Source organism: Zosterops lateralis (assembly GCF_965231275.1).
Source record: "Zosterops lateralis genome assembly, chromosome: 1".
In the NCBI taxonomy this organism is placed as follows: domain Eukaryota; kingdom Metazoa; phylum Chordata; class Aves; order Passeriformes; family Zosteropidae; genus Zosterops; species Zosterops lateralis.
In genome coordinates this window covers 31219087-31241020 of record NC_139762.1, presented here as the reverse complement: position 1 = coordinate 31241020, position 21934 = coordinate 31219087, and the positions used below count along the sequence as shown (strand labels likewise).

The following is a 21934-nucleotide window of genomic DNA, read 5'->3' as shown; positions in this document are numbered from 1 at the left end:
TACCTCCTTAACAAAGCAGTATCATGTGGGGTACTCATTAAAAAAATGTTATCTGAAATATTTATTTAGAATCTTTAATAACTCACATTTCTTTAAGTGTCTTTACTGGAAATTTGAACCACTTGCATGTTGCGTGCAGCATTTTGCCCAGTGCCACAGTTCTCCTTCATTTTCCATATTGTTTTGTGGATGCATTTTTATTTATGTGTGGCCCTACAACGGGGAAGATCTTCTAAACTGGTTTTTCCTTTCCTTTCCTTTCCCTCACTGCTCCCAGAATCTTTTAATGGGTCTCCTACTGGCAGCATAAATCTGGTAAGTGCTTGGATTTTTTCTTTTTTTTGTCCTTAACAGTAGATAAAGCATGATAAAATAGTTTAACTTAAAGTACATTACAGGTTTTGCTTCCCTGCAGTTGAATTTCTGAAAATTTTTCCATCAAATTGAAACACAAAACTTATTAATTACTCTGTAAGATAGAACTTCTCCTTCTCTGTACTTTCCAATGTTTAATGAAATTTTACATTGTTTCTCACAGAAACAGTTAATTTATGGAAAGAATGCTTTCTCATCCCTATTTGTTTTTCTTAAATAGATATACATTTGGAGTTACATAATAATAGGGGAAAACAAATCCTTTGAAACAGAAATCTCAAAGGGTTAAAATTCAAATAGACTTTAAAATGAGGCATTTAGTTACATTTTTGTTGGTTGATTTTTTTTTTTTCATTAGGACTTGATTTGGAAACATTAAAGTATCTGGATTTTTTTCCAGCCATGAATCTTTGTTTTTTTAATCTGTCCAATTTCAAGTTCAATTTTATTTTTTTTTAAATAATTCTTGACCTATGTCAGTTTGTCAAAACCTTTTCTTTGTCAAATTAGTGTACCTAAACCAGAAATGCAAATACAGTTATTTGAAAAGGAAAAATCCTAGAAAGTTTGATATATATCCTCCCCATGTTTCTGCAGACAGTGTGTAGCTGAGCCACAAGGTACACAAGACTCAGCTGGGCAATGAGAGTATGTTTCCAAACCTTTTAGTTTCATGGTTTACCTAGAGATTTACAATCTGCATGCAGTTTCCTGGATTATGTGTTGCCTGGGCCCTTCTAGTTTGTTCTTGGAAGGTGCTGGTCATGCTTGCATGCAAAGGAATGAGTGTTTTTTAAAGGAATACATGTAACATTAATGCAAATACGTTTCGTTGTGGGGGTTGGTTGTTTATCAGGTTCGGTTTTTTGTGGGTTTTCGATTTTTTAAATTTAAACTGGGATTTTCTTTCCTATGATTTTCCTGTTCTTGACATTTTGAAATGTAAAGAAAAGGGGAGGTGTTTAGCTGATACAATTTATACAAACTCCTGATAGATGCAGAAGAAAAAATTAATTTAATCCTGTTTTTGTCAAGAGCCTTTAAACTGACTAATCTCTTTAAAAGATCTTTCAGTTGTCTTTTAAGTACTCTTTCTAAAAATGTTGTGACATACCAGAGTTATGTTTTATGGATGAGGATTTTTCATTGTGGTGGCTTATCTGGCTAGTTATCTGCTGCTTTGTTTCAAGTGACTTTCCAAGCTAAGTTATAAAGTCCTAAAGTCTTTACCAAGCACTGTTGCAGTACAAATACGTATTTGCTTGGGACTTCTTCTTCTTCTTCAAAGACTTGATTATTGGTTTTGTTGTGACAAGGGTATTTATAGAATACTACATTTATTATCGAGAGTTAGGAACATTCCAGGAGAAATACATTAGTAGATTTGTCTTTATGCAGAACTACTTTTATTTTTCTGTCATCCATATTGTTCAGGGTGTTCAGTGCTTTTACAGGTGTTTGAGTACTGGTAGATTAGTTTTTTCTGGCTGAATTCCATGTCCAGAGTAAATTTCTGTACACATAGTTTAGCTCCCTTGTGTTAGTCCGTTAAGTAAGAGAAATAGACCTTGGAAAGGTTACTTCAAAGGTCAGGGAATTTCTGTACTTGTAACTAATGACAATGTATTAAATAAGATTGAGTTGTGATGTGATGTGATGTGGTATTTTTAGGTTTTTAATTAACTTGTGTTCCTGTGAATATATCTAATGGCAGAGATATTAGGTCATATTAAATGTCTGTCTGTTGTGTTATCTGTTCAGGTTTCAACCTTTTAATTTACTTGTATTAATAGTTGCTGTATAGCGCCTTGCCACAGCAGTTGAGTGTTCCCTAAAGTTTCTATTATAAAATAAATTGTCTGCAGTTTGTACTTTCACTGGAAGAATATGGAAAAGAGGCCCAAAACCGTTTTGAGGAAAAGTTGTTTTCCAAAATATCTGAATTTCTGCCTTTTGATTTGATACATTAATCTACTATATTAAATCAGTGGGTCACATTTGGGGAGTATAAAATCATTGTCAATATTTATAAACTCTTGCAGATTTCCTCTGAAGGATTCATAATGGGAGCTTTGCATTGAGTAAATTGGAGTTACACAGTTGTTCCAGGACCTTGAAGGGCAGCAGAAGTGGCTGGATTGAACTTTTGGCAGTCATTAGCATATGTCAGCTTGAACCCCAGTCAGTAATCACAAAGAAATCTGAACTTGAGTGGCAGTGAAGGGGAGCAGGAAAACAAGAAATAATTATGCCTTTAAAAAAATATACCAGTACCTTAATGTCAGTATTTTGTAGCAAACAAAGCATTTGAGCAGTTGACAGTTACTTGTCTTCTCTTATAGCATCACGTCCCTTCCATCTTACTGATAATCAAATCCTAGAGCTTTCAGAACATCAAGCACTTCATCCAAGCTTCCACAAATGTCTTCTGTTAGCCAGTCTCAGGTGATACTGCTCCTAAATTGAACACTGCAGTATAGAGCAGCATGCCTGACCAGGGTCATGGCCGTTCCAAGGGACTTGCTTAAGAATGGAGTAAGTCAGAGTCCTGTGTCCAACAATGACTGAAAGCAAGCATAAAATTAAAGGAACACCCACTCACGGTGATACTTTACCAGAATAACTCTCCAGCATCCAGTAACTTGTAGATTCTTGAGGTAAAGATGATGTCTGCTGTCAAAATATTTTTGTATAAATTCATCTGCTCTACCATTCAACAGATATAAAATTCTAGCACTATAGCATGGAGTGGCAAAACAGATTCCCCCAAAAAGGCTTTTCTTTCTTCGACCTTTTCTCAGTCTGGGACCTTAGTACTACAAATCTACAAGTATATCATAAAGATATTAGGAGACTCCCTACTGCAGCACATTATTCAGACACTTTTAAGCTGCCTTTTATTTGGTATCTAGACTTCATAACAGAAATGTTATTTCCCTCACCTTCAGTAGTAGACCTTTAGGCAGAGACTGATTGAGGTGGTTGAGGCACAAAAGAGCCATTCCTTGGAGACAACTAGAGGAAAGAATGGAGTATTATGTCAGGATATTGTGGAGTTGATAAAGATTCAGATGAAGAAGGGGCAAGAGCAGTGTCTTTAAATAATTCATGTTTAAGTCCAGCCAGTCTTTTGATTGTAATCTTGAATATTGTTTCATGTTTAAGGAAACAGGAGATTTAGAAACTGAACTGATTTAGGTAGAGGTTTTAGTTTGATACAAGCATGGCACTGCTAACCAGTAAGTCCCATTGTAGGTAACTTTTTGTGGTAAGTCACTATTAAACTGGCTTGGTTAAATTATAAAAGATAGCAGATAGCTATATTCATTCTGGATGTGTTTCTTTGGAGAATTTTAGAATTCTGGGGTGAAACATATAAAGTAACTGGGATCCCAGTGTCTGAATTCTACTTAGGTAGCTCCAACTCTTTTCTTTTTTTTTCTTTTTTTAGCCTGGTGATTTAAGATTGGAATGCGTAGCCCATTCTCTATTTCTTTCAGTTGCGTATGCAAGTCTTTCAACCATCATGAAGAGCTCTATTGTGTTAAATCTTAATAATCAGATTCATTAATTTTAACTAAAAACAAGGCTTCTCTTAAAGACCCATTAAGTTTCTTTTGATCCCAGTAATTATTAAATACGGAGACAGAGCATTAACCAGCTGAGGATGCACCTGTTTGTTTTTTACAACAGAAAATATTCCTGAGAAAAATGTTGATTTTTTTTTTTTTTAAATAAAGCAGAAAAACTTCCAGTTTCTACTTCTGTGTAACATTTTTGTAGTGTGCAAAGACATTTGAAAGAAAACAGAATGCTATGAAGGTAACAGCCAAAAAACCTGTTACACAACATCTGTATCTCCCCAGCTGTTCGGGAGATTTTCTGGGTTTGTTTGCGTTGTTTTTTTTTCCCCAATGCTCAGCAAAAGACCATTTTTAGTATTTCCATTAGAGTTGAGATATTAAAGTCAAGTGGCAAGTAAGTTTGATCAAATAGGAGTGGTCACAAAACTGCGTGTGAAAATGGTGAGGGAAATGAAAGGCTCTATACTATGCAAAAGAACAGCTTTGGTAACCAGGTAGTACAACCATCTGCATTGTTCCACTGCACTGAGCTTTTAGTATAGTGAACTGAAAGTTTGAAAATTAAATAGATTAATCAAAACACATTCTCAAATACAATGTATTTCTAATCTTATTATTTTTTTTGCATTTTCCCTCCTACATTATCTCCCCACCCTCCAGTCCTTAGATGACCTTTCAAATGGCCCTTCTGATGAGACAGTTCAGCTCCATGCATACATCTCAGATACTGGTAAGTGAATCTGTTATGAGGTCTGCTTACTTTTTTTTCCACCATTTATTTTGAGTTTTGTAATATTACAGGCCCTTGAAATACTGATTGTCTCATTTTTTTGGCCTCATAAAATTCATATTTTCCATTAAATCCTTTTGGAAGTCTTTACAGTATTTGTTCTGTCAGTCACAGACTATATATCTGAACTTAAAAAGTGATTTAATTTTTATTGTTTATGGTATTATTATTATTATTATTATTATTATTACTACTTTTATCTCTGGAGAATCATTCATTAAACTTACTATTGAGTAGGATTTATTTTAGCAATTATTTAAAGAAATTCTGAAAACCATCTCTCATTCTAGTCACAGAACTATAGTTCTTGAGTGTTTCATTCTCTTAGTTTAATATTTTTCCCTTATTCTTTGTGCTTCCTTACTACTTAGCTTAGTTTAAGGAAGTGACTTCTGTCCTTATCGTGGTGGCATTTTTGAGAGTAAATAACAAAAAAATCTCTGCTATTATTTGCAAAGGCTCTTGTTAAATGAGATTGCATTGAATAATTAAATTGTGAAGTGCTCTTAAGATAGATTTTTGGTAGATTTTACTATGCAATATGCTTTTAAATCTATGCATTTACGTATGGACATATACTGTCAGCAAGCATTCAGCTATTTTATATTTTAATTAAACCTGTTCCAACTCAGTGTGAGGACTCTGTGCAATCCAAGTGTCATGGTAGTCAGTCCTCAGGGAAAGGGGAAAATGAGTTTAAAGTTAAGAATTAAATTCTGCTTTTTTATTAAAATGGCATGTAGTACTTTTTTTCTGAATTAAACTTAGAAGTTTCATCATTCTGGCCTAAGGAAAAAAGGTAAACTTAGAACCACATGAATTGTAAAATTTGTAATCTTGAGGGCAGCATGTATTGATAACCACCAGTCTGATTCTGAATGCATAATGCACCAGTTATAGCAAGAGGTCTGTGAGGTTTGTATTGCAAGATAATATTAAACTGCCTCTGTGAGCAAGTTTTTTTCCTTACTCAGTTACTATCCTTTACTGTGTATGAGGGTTATATAGAGACAGGATTATCTCTGTGTGTTTCAGGATTCATGCTGTCTTGCGTTGCAAAATAAATACTAACTAAGAGGCTATGACATATGGGGCAGCAGGACCACTTCTTTATTTTTCTGCCTGAAGTGGTTCTGAAGATGCCACTTAGCAGTGCCCCTAGGATGTGGTCTGGTGGCTGCAGGGCCAAGTGATCAATGTGAGTGTAGAGGGGTGTAGAGTGTAAAGGGCTTGTGCAGCATGTGTGGGGCTGGGGCTGAGTTCCTGACTCCACACTCTGGGCAGTCTTTCGGCACCATCCTGACTGCCTGCTTGTTCCCCTGGGGGTTCAGCACACAACATTCTTTTAGAGGGTGGATGGCAAAGACAAGATGCTCTGTGTCCACTCTTCACCTTTCTAGTCTATAATTCTTGCATTGGCAGCAGCTGCCACTATCCTACACATGCTCCCTGGCTGCTTAGACAAGCATTATACTTCAGAGAAATCAAGACTGAAAGTACTACAGAGGATGATTTCTCAGGAGAATTGTGTTTTATGCCATGTGGGTGCATAGGAAAATTCAGAGATCTTGATTAAAAATACTTTTATCTAGCCACTGGAAAACTGTAGGTACTGAATATTGGCTCAATACTTAGAAATACAACATGTTGCCAATTTAAATGGTATGCAGTGTAAACAATATTAATTCTAAGTTATTGTCTGAATAAGATGAAAGATTTTGAAACAAACTGTGCTGGGAAAATTCTGTGAGGGAGCAATGTCCAAGAAGACTTAAATATTTAACATCAAAAAAATCAAAAAGATGTTTGCTTCTATTTCAGATAGCTATATGTGTTCATTTATGAATTGACTTTTCCATACAGTGTGTGTTTGCACACACAGAGAATGCTTTATATATATGTATACACATCTGTATATATAGTTGACTAAAATAGCATGGAGTGTTTCTTATCTTAGAGTTAATAACTTACTGCTGAGTTAATAACAAACTACTGATGCCAATAACAGTGAACGCTTGCAGCTTGCAATCATTGTCTTGTATTTATAGACTTTTTTGATGGGCAGACTTTGGCAATGTAATTGGACTACTTTGCAGACTGGAATTTCTTCTTGTTTGACAGTTATCTTTCACCCCCATCTTGAGTTCTTTAGGTTAAAATGTCTTTTTTTTAAAGTTCAATTTACTATTTAAAAGTTGAAAATTTTTCTGTTTGTTTATGTTTTGCATGTCATTGAAACCTGTCTAGCTTTAAAGCTGCTTAATCTCTTAAGTTTACATAGTAAGTTTTGGAGGATATTGTACAGTATTTAAGTTAAAGGGATAGTTAGTTTTCTGCTTGCATGTCCATTTTTGTCTTTCAAGTCTGTCATTCCAGACATTTCTTCACTTCACATTTGTGTCCTTTCGTCTTCCTTCTTTCTGTTTGTTCCTTTTTTATTTTTGTTTTCAAAACTACTAGTCTATGCTGACTCTGACCCATATGCTGTGGCAGGAGTGTGCAATGACCATGGCAAGACGTACGCCCTGTACGCCATCACTGTCCACCGGCGAAACGCAAACAGTGAGGAGATGTGGAAGACGTATCGGCGCTACAGTGACTTCCATGACTTTCACATGAGGATCACTGAGCAGGTAACCAATCTCATGAAAATCTTTATAGGTGCATGTTTCTGTCATTCAATAATCAATGACTATATGATTGCTCTACAAAAAAGAAATGGAACTTAAAGAGAGAGTCTCCCCACTCTTCCCATACTGCTTCATTTTACTTTAAATCTTTGTATGGAAGTGCTCTTGGTCTCAGAGAGAGTTAATTACGTTTGTCACAGAGATTAGGAAATAAAAGCTGAGGTTGGGGAATAGGTATTTAGGTTTTAAGTGAATGTTAAGAACTGGTGGGGTGCCAAAAGGGAGAACTGGTAGCACTTCACTATACTACTAGCAATCTGCCTTTTACTGCTGTACTTGTATTCTCAGACTTACTCCTACTAACATGAAAGAAGGAAGAAATAGAGAGTTGTAATTCAGCAGCTGGTACAAAGTAGAACCTACTGACATGAAAAAATGACAAAAACACAGTGCTTTTAAAAGGAGGCTGAAGTGCTTTTAAACCAAGCCTTTGGAGAAGTCAGATTTGACTGCATAACCTTTGAACTAGTCAGAAGTGTCAGTTTATATCCCTTTACTCTGTTATTAATTGAGAGTCATAGAGAACAAATTATCTGCAGGTAAGTTAGCATTTTAAAATTACAGCAGTAATGAAAATTGAAAGGGCTTTATTAAAAAAAAAAGTTGAATATTTGAATTATTTTTAAATCAAATACATCTTTTCTTTGATATTCTGATGATCTTAGTTTGCTGTGAATAAATTTGAAATACCAACTTTTGTACACCTTCAAATTGATTTTTTAAATTAATTCAGTGTTTTGAAGAATCGTGAATCTTAGAGTGAATTAACATTCTGCTGATATGGGACAGTCATTTTAAAGCTAAGATAACATTAAATGAGTAGAAATAAATGGCAAAAGCAAAGATGTTCAAAATATGAAATCTCAACATTTCTGGTTGCTAAGTCTGATTGAATTTACAGAGATTAGAAATGGTACCCTAGAGTACTAAGATTGCAGAAAGTAAACAGATTTCTGTGATTCACTGTAGCATCTAAGATGCTCCCAACAGTTTTGCTTTGTCTTGACAATAAAATAGACATTCTTACTGCCTTGTGTGCTTGTCTGAGACATTTTTATTGACATGTTAAAGGTAAAAATTAGAATATTGATTTAGAATTAATAAGAAGGACAGGGACTGTTTTTCAGAGAAAATAGATAGTTGATCCAAAATGGAGGTGAAGTCAACAGTTCAAAGTATGAGTTTCTTTTCCTTGGAGCACTGAATAGATTGACACCAGTCCTTTTAATCAGTCATGTAATAAATACCATTTGAAGTAAATAGCTATATTTAAAAGAGAAGCTGTTACTTGCTTACATTGCTTCTGCTTGAATACAAGAGTCCAAATGAAAACTAGACCATCTTCTGTTCAGTTACTTTCCTGTATGACCTACTTTCAAGGGAATGGGATTTGTAAAGTTGTAAAGAGCTATTCTTTGGTGCTTCTTATGGACCTTGAATTTTTTATGAGCTTCATGGCCTTGCAGAGTTTACTGATGCAAGAAGAGATCTTGCAGGGGCTGAATGGAATCCGTATCTTTAAATCTTGTGGTTAATGTTGTGGTGTAATGTTGTGGTCTTTTCTAGAGGAAAAGGATGTAATCTGTTTCCAGGTTGTTTCTTAAAGCCTGGAATACTGTATGTTTCTCTTTACCACCTTAAGGATATTATTTACAGGAAGTCTGGATTCTGTATGGGGATAGTCCCATAGACTAGATTCTTCAAGTTTTGTTCTTGTCACTTTTTTATTTTTTGTGCATTTTACCAAATATATTCAGCCTTATTAAGTGTTCAGGCCTCTTCTTCCCCTTCTGCTTCCCTGGGACCACCCTTCTTCCTGCAAAACTAGATCAGAATATATGTCAACCAGTGCCAATCACTGTCATTACCTGGAGAAAGGGCACAGATCATGACATGTAGAGCATGTTGTGATAATTTCTGTGTAAACTAGGTGCCGGCATCTCCAGAGAGAAAAGTTTTATTATTTCCTTAATTGGCTTGAACAGAATTGAAAGGAAAGAGATTTTAGAAAGGTAATATACAAGTTCTCTTGAAAATCTTTTCCCTTTATGTTTCCTTATAATCCTAGTAACTTCATTCCAAATAATAATGATAAATTTTGAGCCTAGGCCTTTTGCACACTCTATTGGTTTGTATTTCAAATGTGTTTTCAACGGAGTTTCACAAGAAATTTAATTTTGCCCTTTATAGTCTCCTGGGAATTTTCATGCATTTGTTCTTGACAGCATACATTTTACTTCGGCTTTTCCAAGGATTCTGAATTCCAGGCATGATGCAGAATTCTTTTTGTCAGGTGTTAGATGATATATAAGAATAGGTGAATAGAATGTCCTTATATGAAGACTTGAAACTCTTGAAAATAGAATAAAAAAATCTTCCCTTTTTTTCTAGTTTGAAAACCTTGCAAATATACTAAAACTTCCTGGCAAAAAAACATTTAACAATATGGACCGAGAGTTTTTAGAAAAGAGGAAAAAAGATTTAAATGCTTATTTGCAGGTAAGCTGTTACTGTTTTATTTTAGCTCTGTGCTTGGAATTATTTTTTCAGAGGTAGCTTGCCTTTGTGATTTTTTTCTTCCGTAAAAAAAAAAAAGCTGTGTTGTAGTTGGTACACAAAACTAAATAATATACCATAAGAATTTGATATTATTTCATAAATTTGCTTTTTCTTTGGTGTTTTGGTTTATTCTCAGCCAGTTCTGTCACAGCTTTTCTAAGCTGATGAGGTTCTAGGTATATTGGTTTTGAGCATTATGCCATTGTCCTACTGACATGTTTGTGTTCACTTTCTCTTGTGCTGCTGTGTAAGGATTTCTGTGGCACCCACTCCAGCAGTGTAGAAAACCACACAATTCCTCTGTTCAGATAAGGCCTGTATCAGCCCAAACAAAGAAATTCAATTGTCTTCCTTCATAGGGACTTTCTGGTCATTTAGCACTAAAATATGTGGACCAAGTCAATGAATGTGTTAACAGTAAATAATAAAGATGAGTAAAATCCTCTGAAATGACAGTTTGATGATAAAGGTGTATATTTTTCTGTGAGATGCTACAAATAACATAGCAGTTAAAATTATGGTAATTACTAAAAAGCCCATTGTTTCCATCTTGAGACTAGTGTAATATTGGAAAAAAATTTAGGAATGGAAAAATACATTGCTAGATGTGATGCCTTTGATTGTGTCTTGTTCATTATGTATTAAAATAACTTTTAAAAATTATTTTACTCAGCTCTTGTTAAATCCTGAAATGATGAAAGCTTCTCCAGCTTTAGCCCATTATGTGTATGACTTCCTGGAGAATAAAGCCTACAGCAAAGGGAAGGGGGATTTTGCACGGAAGGTAAGAATGTTTTGTACAGTCAAGGGAACTTCAGAGCATTCATTCATGCAATGATTGTATTAAACAGACATGTTGAACTGATATTAAAAAGCTATATAGCAATTTGAAAACAGCTTGCAAGTGAGTTACTTTAAAACTTTCAGTGGCAAAGTATCTGAGGACATATGGAACCATAAAATTACCTTTTTTATAATATGTAAATCTGTTTATATGACAAGGAAATAAAATTTTGAAATTGGACACAGTGAATTGCACTGGGTACTGTAGAAGTGTGTTTGTTGCAAGTTGCTTTGTCAGACATCTGTGTTTCTTTTTTTTCATGGTTGTATTCCTTCTGATTTCTTTTTGTAGTTCTTTACTCTGTATTTGCTGCTGTTACCACGCTTTCCACTCTTCAGCCCAAAACACGATATGCATTTCCCTTCAAAAGCACCTGTTATGTATTTAGGTGTAACCATCCAGAGTCATTGGTCAAATTCAGAGCTCTGGGCTTTGCATCCTTTTTGTTAAGCCACCAGAACTGTCTTCAGACAAGTGGCTCTTTGTTCAGTTGACCAGTTTGTGTGAGCATCTGCTTTGCAAATGTAGCCATTTCTACAGTTTTAGTGATTTAGATATAAAAAGCATCTGCAACTCTATTGTCACCTCAAGTTACTGTCCTGCCTATATTCCTTAAATAATTCGCAGTGAAATAGTTAAATATTTATCAGGGTTTATATAATGACTAAGATGTGTTTTCCAGCTTACAAGATACTTTAAAGCATAACTTTTTAAAGGGCATCACACTGGTATTTGTGCCTCTGTTTGGACTGAATTTAGAAGCTGAAAAGACTGAAAGAAAAATTGTAACAGTTTCTGTGGAACTACTTTATGGTTTTAATTATACTTGCCATGATACATACTATTCCAGTGCTGTTTAGAAGAGGCATGTTGCAAGGATGAAGAGTTGAGAGCAGAATTGAAACATCTGGAACTAGAAAGGTTGGAAGGGAGAAATGGTATTGAATAGAGAAGAAAAGGAAAATAAATTTAAGCTAAGAAAAGCCAAGAGATGGGAAATGGAAATGACTCAGGAAAACATCTGTTGAAATATGTAAATAGCTGCAGTAGGGTTGTAACAAATGAGAGCTCTAAATGGAAGTAAAATTAAAACTGTATTCTGCATTCTGTCATGAAGTTAAGTAATTTGAGTTGTTCTTTTATATTATTTTTTTCTGGAACAGTGCCATGCTTCTCATAGTGTATTAATATGCTGGTGTCCTCATAGATTATACAATTCTGGTTAAACATCTTCCCCTTCAGATGGATACGTTTGTAAATCCACTGCGTAACTCTATGAGAAACGTATCAAATGCAGTCAAGTCTATCCCTGACAGCCTGGCAGAGGGAATGACTAAAATGTCAGACAACATGGGTAAAATGTCAGAGAGGTTGGGACAAGACATAAAGCAATCATTTTTCAAGGTAAGAAAATGCTGGTGATTAATACATGCTAGTAAATTAACAGAAGAGTCACTATTGATTCACTTAAACTAATGTTATATGGAAGAGGCAAATCATTAAACAGAAGACCAATCTATTTTGTACCTACACCTTTTTAATAAGGTTCAAGCAGGCATTTTACTACAAAAATAGAGATCTTTGCTATAAAGTAACATGTTTTAAGATGGCATGTACAGACTGTTACAGTTCTCCTTCACTTAATTCAGTGAAGTAACTTCAGAAGAACATGAGATTCATGGCTTTTCCTCCTTTTTAACCAACCATTCTCAATCAGCTAATTTCCTGCATCTACTGTTTTCCTTAGGAAAAAAAAAAACATATATTTTGAAGCTCAGAATAAGGAAATAGCCTCTTTTCTGCTTATTCCTTGCTGAATTCTGATTTAAATTAAATTTTTTTCTGGCTTTCCTGCCATCTTCCCTCATCTCTTACATTCATAAAAGATAATACTTTTGAGCTGGGGAATCGCAGCATGACGTGCAGTCTGAAAGTCCTATGAAAGTAGTTACATTCAGAACATGTTCGTCTTCCCTTCATTTCTCTGGTCTTCCTCTTTCTGTGTGTAGTTGTAAGGTCTGTGGTCAAGAGATTGTTCCATTTTGTGCTACCAAAGCAGTTCTATATGGCAGATGTAGAACAGCAACTGAGGTGAATTAAACCTTAAATCATGAAAGGGAATAAATGCTAAATTGAGGCCTGGGGGAAATATCTGAGATTTTTTAATAACTTTACTGTCTCTGGACTTTCTCATTGCTAGTAACTTCCCTGGTGTGTGACTGGTGATATATTTCAGTTGTACTTGCTGGGAAGCCATGACTAGCAGGAGTTAACATCAGGAAGAAATACCAAAACAAATATCAGTCTCATAAGAGTTTTTAGGTGTTTTTCAGCTGAAGCATTAGGCACTTGATAAATTGGATGCGGGTTGTCTTAAAGGTGCTGATAATTTTGGTAGCTATGCAAAAATGTATACAGACTTGACTTTTGGTTTTGGAAGGTGAAAGGGCTTCTGTGTATTTATCTGCATTAGTTTGCAGTTACTTTTTACCAAATGTTGTTGTTTTATATTTTCATAACAAAACTGCTTATGATTTTTTTTCTGATTTATTCATGCTCTAAAGTATTTTTTCTGCAATTAACATAGCCTTTTTTGTTGTAGGTGCCCCCTATGATGCAGAAAACCTATTCAGACCCTGACCATTGCCGTGTTGCAGCACCAATTGATGACAATGTGAGTCTGACATTTGTCCTTGCGAAGTTGACACCTCTGAAACCAGACAAATGAGTTATTTATTCTGCATTGAGCTACACTTCAATTGTTTTCTGACACCAGATGCTATACTTCAAAACAGTTCTAAGCTTTTTAAAAAGAAATTTGTGCATTTCCTTTTAAAATTAACATTTTTGCCAGCACTGAAATGGTTTGCACAACTTTGGAATAACTGCAAGGAGTGTATGTACTACGGTTTCTGTGTTCTGTGATTGCGGGTTTCATTTTTTGGCTTTCTTTTCTCCCTCCAGCATGATTTTTGTTGGCCAATCTGTGTAACATCACCTAAAATTTACTAAAAAAGTAAAATTATGATCCTTTTCTTAATCTTCAAGCATAAAAGCATTGATAGTCATGTAGGTTACAGTGATGTCTAAACAAAAGGCAGTCCATTGCAGTGAAATGTCACTGTTTTTAGTGTCTCTAAGAAAATGGTGCCCAAGAAAAGCTCCTTCCTGAGTTTTTGTCTAAGGCAGTTGGAAGCACAGCAACCAAGGAAGAGGTCAGAGATGAGGTCTCTCTTTAGGAGATATTTACATGTATTAATTTTATTCAAGTTCTGTAATAGCTGTTGACTTTTGAAATAGTTGCTGCTTCTTGGCTTGTTTTAAAAATTCAGTTTATCTGAATTTAATTTTCACTCTTTTGCTAGTAATAGTGTTACAGAAGATTTAGGGAAGATTTCATAACACGGTAAAATACAGAGTAAAGTGTTTGTCATTGTTGTTGATTATACTGAAGACACATAAAAGTAGTGTCTAAAACTGTAGCTTTCTTGAACTGAAATAAAAGTTTACTGTTCTTCCTTTTATTTGGTGGTCAGGTGGATGACAATATTCCGCTGAGAGTAATGCTCCTGCTTATGGATGAAGTCTTTGATTTAAAGGAGAGAAATCAGTGGTTAAGAAGAAATATAAAAAATCTGCTTCAGCAACTTATTAGAGCAACATACGGTGACACAATTAATAGGTACTGTTTTTCTTATATAGAGCAATCATGTGAATGATCCTGTATAATCGCTGTCTATTCATCCTTCTTGGTGTTACTAAATTATTGTAGTTTAAATCTGCATGCATTACTCTTCAAAGAAAATTAATAAACTGAGTGCAAATGTGGTGTAAAGCGGAGATAAACACAAAACATTACTGAAAGAAAAATCCAGTAACTCTTACGTGCCAGAGAACTTAGAAAAGAGCTTTCACATGTAAGAGTTCATGTTTCTGTGAATATAACTTAAAATTTATGCTTTTTGCTCTGTTTTACCACTATATCTTTTTAAAATTAATATTATTTATTACTTTCTGCACTCTTTCTGCTTATATCTCTTTCATGCCACAAATAATACACTGGCACTCTCAAATTATGTGAACTGTACTGGGTTGCTGTGTCAAGTGTTTGCTCTCACACTTTAAAGATGAAAGTGGGAAAGGAAAAGGACTCTTATGGGGTCTGTTTTGCTGCTCCATGTTCTTTTTACTTCACATGTGCACTTATTCATGCAAATGCAAAGGCAGATAGTGCTAATTAGATAATGTTTCATGCCCTCAGCTAAGAAATATACAGTTTCCAGGCCTGCTTTCTAATAATTTGTTTCTGAAATGTGAACAAATATAAAGAACATTAACAACAAATGGTGGATACAGGTTTTGAACTGCTTTGTTGCTTTCAATTTAGTGCCACGAATCAAAAGCTTAAGTTCTAGATGGTGAGAAGTAGCTTCCTATTACTTTTTTTCAGGACACTCCTCACTGTATCATTTCTTTTTACCCTTCACAATTGTATTTCTGGTGTTTCCATCATCACTGTTAAACATATAGACTTGTGGTAGCAGTAATGATGTAACCATGTGATAAAATAGCACTGGGTTTTTCTCAAATAATTCCTTATGGCCAGTTGAAAACTGTCTTGAGAACTGTACTTCCAAGAACATGCTACCCTGTTGAATAGCTCTGAATACTTTTTGCTGTTTCTGGATTGTAGTATAAGCAGCAGAGTTTGTGCACAGGTGGCTGCTTCCTTATTGCAGAGATGGCTGTAGTGTAGTACCACTTTGCTTCTGCATTTGGAGCCATTTCAGATACTCGTGGCTTCCTCTGGTCAGCAGTCCAGAACTTGTCCTGGCAAGTTCTTGGGATTTAATGGCATTCTGCAGAAAAATCATCTTTTTCTGTTTCTTAGAAAACAATTCAAATTGCGGTTAGGGAAACAGTCCTGGGATCGTGGTGGTATACAGATGCCTGTATAATTTCTGTAAGCATCCTAGATTTGGATATAGAGCTGTGTGTATGGGTTGGAGGATGAAGGCCTGATAAATGATCAGTCTGTATCTCCTGTTAAGGATTGTGAAGTAACTGTATACATTGCAGCAAGTATTTTGAGATTCTGAGGAGGTCCTTTGTTTACAGAAGGAAAACTTGAGCGTTCCATGAGGAACATGAAGAGGAGTGCTCTACAAGTAAACCAGTTATCTAATGCTGATGGGAAATGCAACAACAGCTTCACAACCAACTTTGTTATCATATATTTATCCAAAAAGAAAAAAGCTTTAGTTTTAGGGAGTGATCAGTGGGCTTAGATTTCTATCTTGAGAATCAGTGTTTGCCTTCCTATTGTGCAGTATGATAGAACCACTCACAGTGTTGGAGAAAGTTGAGATTATACTTTGTTTGCCCTAGAATGCTCTTTAAAATGCTTCACTTATGGGTTCTCTGCTTTAAAAATTAAACAAAAGTCTTGTTGCTCTGATTCTAGGAAAATAGTTGATCATGTTGATTGGATGACATCTCCCGAGCAAGTAGCAGATGCAGTGAAACGCTTCAGGTACGTCTTTTATCACAGATGTTAAATGTGAGGCACTCACCAGCTGACATCTAATATCTGTATGTCTTCCTGTTCTTCGTATATGAGGAAATTATTATTCTCCAGCATACAGCTGGATCATACACTGCTTTTTACACGTTAAGTAAGAGAAAGCAATTTGTCATGTGGAAATGAACATTTTTAGTTTTCTCCTCTACCTTAAAAACTTCTTTGTTAACCAGTCTAGAAAAGCTAGAGTACAGGTATACTTAGAAACTTAGTCATTTCTCACTGTAGTGATGTAGTGTCTTGTTTGCCTTGATGAAGGCATGTACATGTCTTGCTTTTAAAGGCAGACAATTAGTGCTGAAAGAGCCCTAGCTTTGAGATAATGTTTCACTTTGGATAGATACAATGGAACTGAAGTCTGAATTTGAAACTCTCAATTTCCTAGAAGTTTTTTAATGGCTTCTACATTGGTGTTGAGAAAGTGTTACACACTTTTTTCTTTCCCTACAGTTTGGGTTTTTTTTTTTTTTTTGGGATGAAATTCAAAGTAGGGTAATGTGTTCTCCAAAGGGTCATACTTTGCAAGTGTAATGTTGTTCTGTGATTAAACCATAAGAATCCATACTTTTGATTCAGAAAATAATTGTCCTTCACTGAGGCAAAATAGCTTATTAGAGGCACATCTTTTGCATTGGACTTTCTACTACAGTGAAACTATTTCTTCTCAGCTTTACCATGTTGATAACTGCTAATGTCAAAATTTTGATGAAGCAATTAATAGACCTAGAGTCTCAGTAGTAATAAAGCCTGGTAAAAGCAAGTCTTAGGTCTATTTTATGTAAGAACTATGTGGTATTTCAATGGTTTTGATTTGCATTATTTTATTAAAATTTCATTTCTTCTGATTCCCGTACTAAAAAAAGTATATGATAGCTACTGAAAGCTTGAGTGTGTTGTTCTACTTGCTTTTGATTTCTTAATCTTCTTTATCATTCTTCTTTTTTTTTTCTTCTTCTGATATTTGAAGTGTGTGTTACGTTGTGTGCAAGTTACATCCTTGTAATTTCTTTTATGAGATAGCCCTGAGAGAGTTAAAAGAACTTTTCACTTGATAAAATGTTTATGCATTTTGACAGATTTGCTTTTGTTACAGAGATGCTTTTTGGCCCAATGGCATTTTAGCAGAAACTGTTCCACGAAGGGACAAAGCTATTAGAATGAGAACAAGAGTGGCAGGGAAAACCAAATTGCTGGAGGTAATGCCAGGTAAGTGAGTCTGAGATTAAAGTCCAATAATTCATACCAGATATTGTTACTGAAATGAATGTCAGTGTTCTTGTTGATTGTTCTAAGTACTGAAAAGAAACATTGATGTATGAACTGTATTTAAATGAAAAGGTTTCTAATTATTAAAGCATTGGACATTTTCACATGTACTGTCAGTAATTCTCTTAGATCCAACCCGTATTAAGTTTTTAGAGAATTTAAGTTGTGCCTGAAATAGGTATATTCCAAAACAGTACAATTTCTTGCAAACGTGGTTTCCACATAAATAGGGAAAGAGTGAAGTAATTTTCAGAAACATTCTCTTCTATAAGAGAAATTTTAGTTTAATCATGTTGTGTAGAGGCACTGTTACCTGGAATTTCAGGCTATATTGTTTGAAAGACTTAATATTCAGTTTAAGTTTGTTGTTAACATAGAAGTAGAATTTAGCTTAAACTTCTGTGTGGCTTCTGTCTTTGTAGATGAACTGAAGCATATCATAGGCGCTGAGACTACGCGGAAGGGCATTCTTCGGGTCTTTGAAATGTTCCAGCACAGTCAGCTGAATAAGAGGATGGTGTATGTGTTTCTAGAGAGATTCCTAGAAACCTTATTTCCACAAAATAAGTTCCCTGAGCTGTTCAGCAAACTGCATTCAAAGTCAAAGCAAATGCAGAGATATAAGCAGAGACTACACTCTACTCAAGCGCCTTCCTTACAGAAAAGGTGACACTTCAAATCCATTAAGCTGGTGTTTGTTTGTCCAGGATTAATTACTTGGGCAGATTCTCTGGGGCTTCAAACTCACATGCTGTCATTTCTGCACCAGTCTTCTAGTGTCACATATTAGATTATTAATGCATCTGTAAGACCTGTGGATCTTCTCATCTTCACTTGTAATTCAACCACTACCAGAATGGTTTGTGTGTCTTAAATGATTTGGTGCGTCTTCATGCAACATTGAGAAGAAAACTGGCCCGGTATATCAGAATGCTGATCCCTTCCGTTCCTGAGTCGATGTTTTGCCAGCGATGAAAAGTGCCAGACTGTTCAAGTAAAGCACAACTCTGGTGATACAATTGGATAAAAGGGTGTTTTGGCACTGGGAGAGAGTGCAATGTGTGAGAGTCAGGTGGAATAGTTCGACATTACAAGTCTTGAGGCTCTGTAGGGCTATTTTAACATTCCTGTAAAGGCTGAGTTAACTGGAAAAGCAGTCTTTGGAATAGCAGGTTCATAGGAGCAGGGAGAAATAGCTATAGCCCCTCATAAAAGTACATTATTGAATAAAAGTGGAGGTAAGGTGGCTTTGATGCTACATTTGCATCACCTTTCATATTTTGAAAATTAAACTAACCTTATATCTAATGGGAGTTTTAGTAAAAGCAGAGGTACAGTAGAAACAAACCCTTTATTCTGATTATTCTGTAGCTTTAAGGGCCATATGCTGCTCTTACAGCACCTGGCATACATTTTGCATGTAAGTTCAGTGGAGAAGGAGCATCATATTTATGTTCAGTTGGTCTATTGGAACATAAGATGATAGTTGTAGAAGGAAAGGGATATATGTTTCAAAGAGGATAGGTATTGTGTTAGAAGATGAGGAAATTGCACTAAGACACAGTTTACACACAACTCCCCACTAAAATCTGGAGCTTTTTTGGGATGTGAAAGAACTATGTCCTACTTAATTGAAAGATTCCTTACCTTTTAGTGTGTAAGCCTCATATGGAAAAATGTGAGAATTACTGGTTCCTCACAGGTAAAAATTTCATTAGTCATATGCAAACACTTGGAAATTTCTGAATGCATCTCAGTGTATATATGAAAATAAAAAGGAAATAAAACTACAGTATTTTTTTAAATAATTTTTTTATTTTTTGCATAGTGTAAAATTTTAATAAAATTTTGACATCAAGGCCCCACATCCATCTGTTTAGTTTCATTGAAGGAGTTCTATTTAATTGAAAATACAGTAACATCTGAATAATCCTGTTTGGCCACAGCGTATCTCAGTTTGTGTTTTCTTTTTCATAGTCCCCGACTGTTTGAGCACTACTATCTTGAGTGAATAGAAGGCAATCTTTTAGAGTCCTTTTTTTTTCTGAATGCTAAATACAGGGTAAAATATAGTTATGGATCAAGGATCCCAAGGATCCTTATTGTAATTTGTGTCTTAATGGGAACAAATGGTCCTTTTATGCAAGAGAGAAGCATAGACCTTTGATGAAAGCATTCTGGGACAAGATAGAAGGCTCTCAAAGGACCTTGTTAAATTGACTGACACCTCTATATAGATAATTTTTCTCATGGACTCTATTAATGAAATGTAGCCTTTTATCATACTACTTAATGATGATCATATTGTACTGTTAACATTCTCATACAGTATGCATGGGCTCAAGTGCACTTGTTTTTTTCTTTATTGCAGAACTAAATGCTGTAAATTAAATCCCTTTCTTTTGTAATCCCTAGGAAGACAACTTGGTAGATATAGAAGAACCCCTCTCCCTTCCTCTCTGCAGGTTCTGTAGAAGTGTGATGGTTAAATGCTTTTGAATTTAACAAAATTCTTGAGTTCTGTGTGAAGTAATCAACATAGCCAGCTCCTATTGTTTACATGCCTGTATCTTCCTCTGATGTCAGGGTGCTCAAGCATAACTGATATCTGACTGATGAAAGATCATTCAGCAGTTGTTCTTGGTGATACAGTAAATATCTCATTAATCCTACCAAATCTAATTTATGTCTTTTAAGTCACTGAATTTGTTAAGCAGTAGGAAAGTGGGAAATTCAAATACCGTTTTGTCAAATCTGTGGAACCTTTTATCTATCTGTAGGTACCATAAAAAAATTCAAGAGGATAGTGATATACAAATTTGGCTTTTTTTTTTTCTTTTTTTTTTTTTTTTTAGTTATCTGGTACATTTCTGTACGAAAATAAAATAATATCTCTAGGAATGTGAACTGAACATAATGCACCGTGCTTATTAGTCGTTTTACTTAATGAATTTATTACATATACCTATACACACATTTATATACGCATGTGTGCATATGTATATATGTATTGAAGTTTTGTCTTCTGTATTTAATTACAGAATGTGGCTTCCTAATTCAGTGGTGCCTGTTGGCTGGCAAGAACCATCAGAAATGAGTACTTTTTGTTAAAGTGAGTTTGTATGTATCTTTATTTAAAAGGTTTTCCTGTCAACAATTTGAAGTACCCATCCTGTGAACCCATGCAGCCTATTATCCTGGGAAGTCTCCAAAACTGAATGTTAATATACAGCACTGAAGTGTCTGGGTGTATCTTCTGGCCTTTGGGTGCTGTGACTGGCCGCTGAAAATTGTGCCACTGTCAACAAATGCACTTGTTTTAGCCTTAATTATTTTTAAGAGAAAATGAGCAATTGAATTTTTCATTTGGTTCATCCTCAAGCTTGTGCTGCTGGTGTTTGCTAGAACTAAACAGTAAATTTTAAGTGCTACCAGAATGTGTACCAAAATGAAACTATATAAATTCCACAATCTCAATTTTAATTTCGTGCAATATTTTTCATTTAATGCATGTGTATTTGAATAGCTGTAAAATAAATGAATTTTTAATGTTCTGAAGTCTAAGTTAAAAATGTCTTCTCAGCTGATCAATTCTACATTCTGTTGTTATCTTAGTTTATTTAAGGACTTGTTTTAAAAGTCTTACTTGTTACTCCTTTGTTAATTCCTTTGTTGTCAATGATCCTTGCTCTTCTGAGCAAAGCTCATATATTACAAGGGAAGAATCTGAAGAACACATCTCATAAGCTCATAGAGCTGTTATAAATTACTTGTGCATATCATTGTACAGTAAGTGTCAGCTGTGTGCCTAATTGTTCTATTGATGCTTTTCCCCTCCCTTCTCCCCTCCTCTCGTTTCTGTAACAAAGAATGAACATGAAATAGGCTGCCATGGTCACTTCTACTGAATGGCAGAGGACTCTGAATTTATTTTGGAGTTTGCATTTATGTTCTGTCCAATAGAAAGCTAAAAAATGACACTAATAAAGTATTAACAGGATTACTATGAGTCTCCCTTTATTTTTCAAATAACATTCTCACTAGCAGGTATGAAAAGTCGCTAAAGATAAAACTACTCCTGTTTAAATAAAACAACCATCCTTTGATTTATTTTTTTTAAACATTTTATAAACTGGGTTTGCTTCTAACAAATTAACCTGTACATTTGTTTTTTGCCAGTGTTTGCAGAGAGTCCTGTATTTTAAAAAGAAGCAGAAATAATGGGATTATATGATGTGGGAGGGG

The 21934-nt window shown here is 35.0% G+C and overlaps 1 protein-coding gene across 3 annotated transcripts in view; it reads left to right on the top strand.

The window, feature by feature from the left end:
* Nucleotides 1-21692, top strand: part of SNX13 (sorting nexin 13) — a 64157-nt gene extending 42465 nt beyond the window's left edge. For 2 of the 3 annotated variants that reach the window (XM_083871683.1, XM_083871681.1), the window contains 11 exons: nucleotides 278-315; nucleotides 4620-4689; nucleotides 7210-7382; nucleotides 9831-9938; nucleotides 10672-10782; nucleotides 12085-12246; nucleotides 13445-13516; nucleotides 14379-14524; nucleotides 16307-16375; nucleotides 17517-17629; nucleotides 18112-21692. In XM_083871683.1, the coding sequence (XP_083727809.1) occupies nucleotides 278-315; nucleotides 4620-4689; nucleotides 7210-7382; nucleotides 9831-9938; nucleotides 10672-10782; nucleotides 12085-12246; nucleotides 13445-13516; nucleotides 14379-14524; nucleotides 16307-16375; nucleotides 17517-17629; nucleotides 18112-18359 (1310 nt within the window). In that variant the 3' untranslated portion in view covers nucleotides 18360-21692. The remainder of the gene's footprint in view (nucleotides 1-277; nucleotides 316-4619; nucleotides 4690-7209; nucleotides 7383-9830; nucleotides 9939-10671; nucleotides 10783-12084; nucleotides 12247-13444; nucleotides 13517-14378; nucleotides 14525-16306; nucleotides 16376-17516; nucleotides 17630-18111) is intronic. The other variant, XM_083871682.1, reaches the window with a different exon arrangement.
* The last annotated feature ends 242 nt before the right edge of the window (nucleotides 21693-21934 follow it).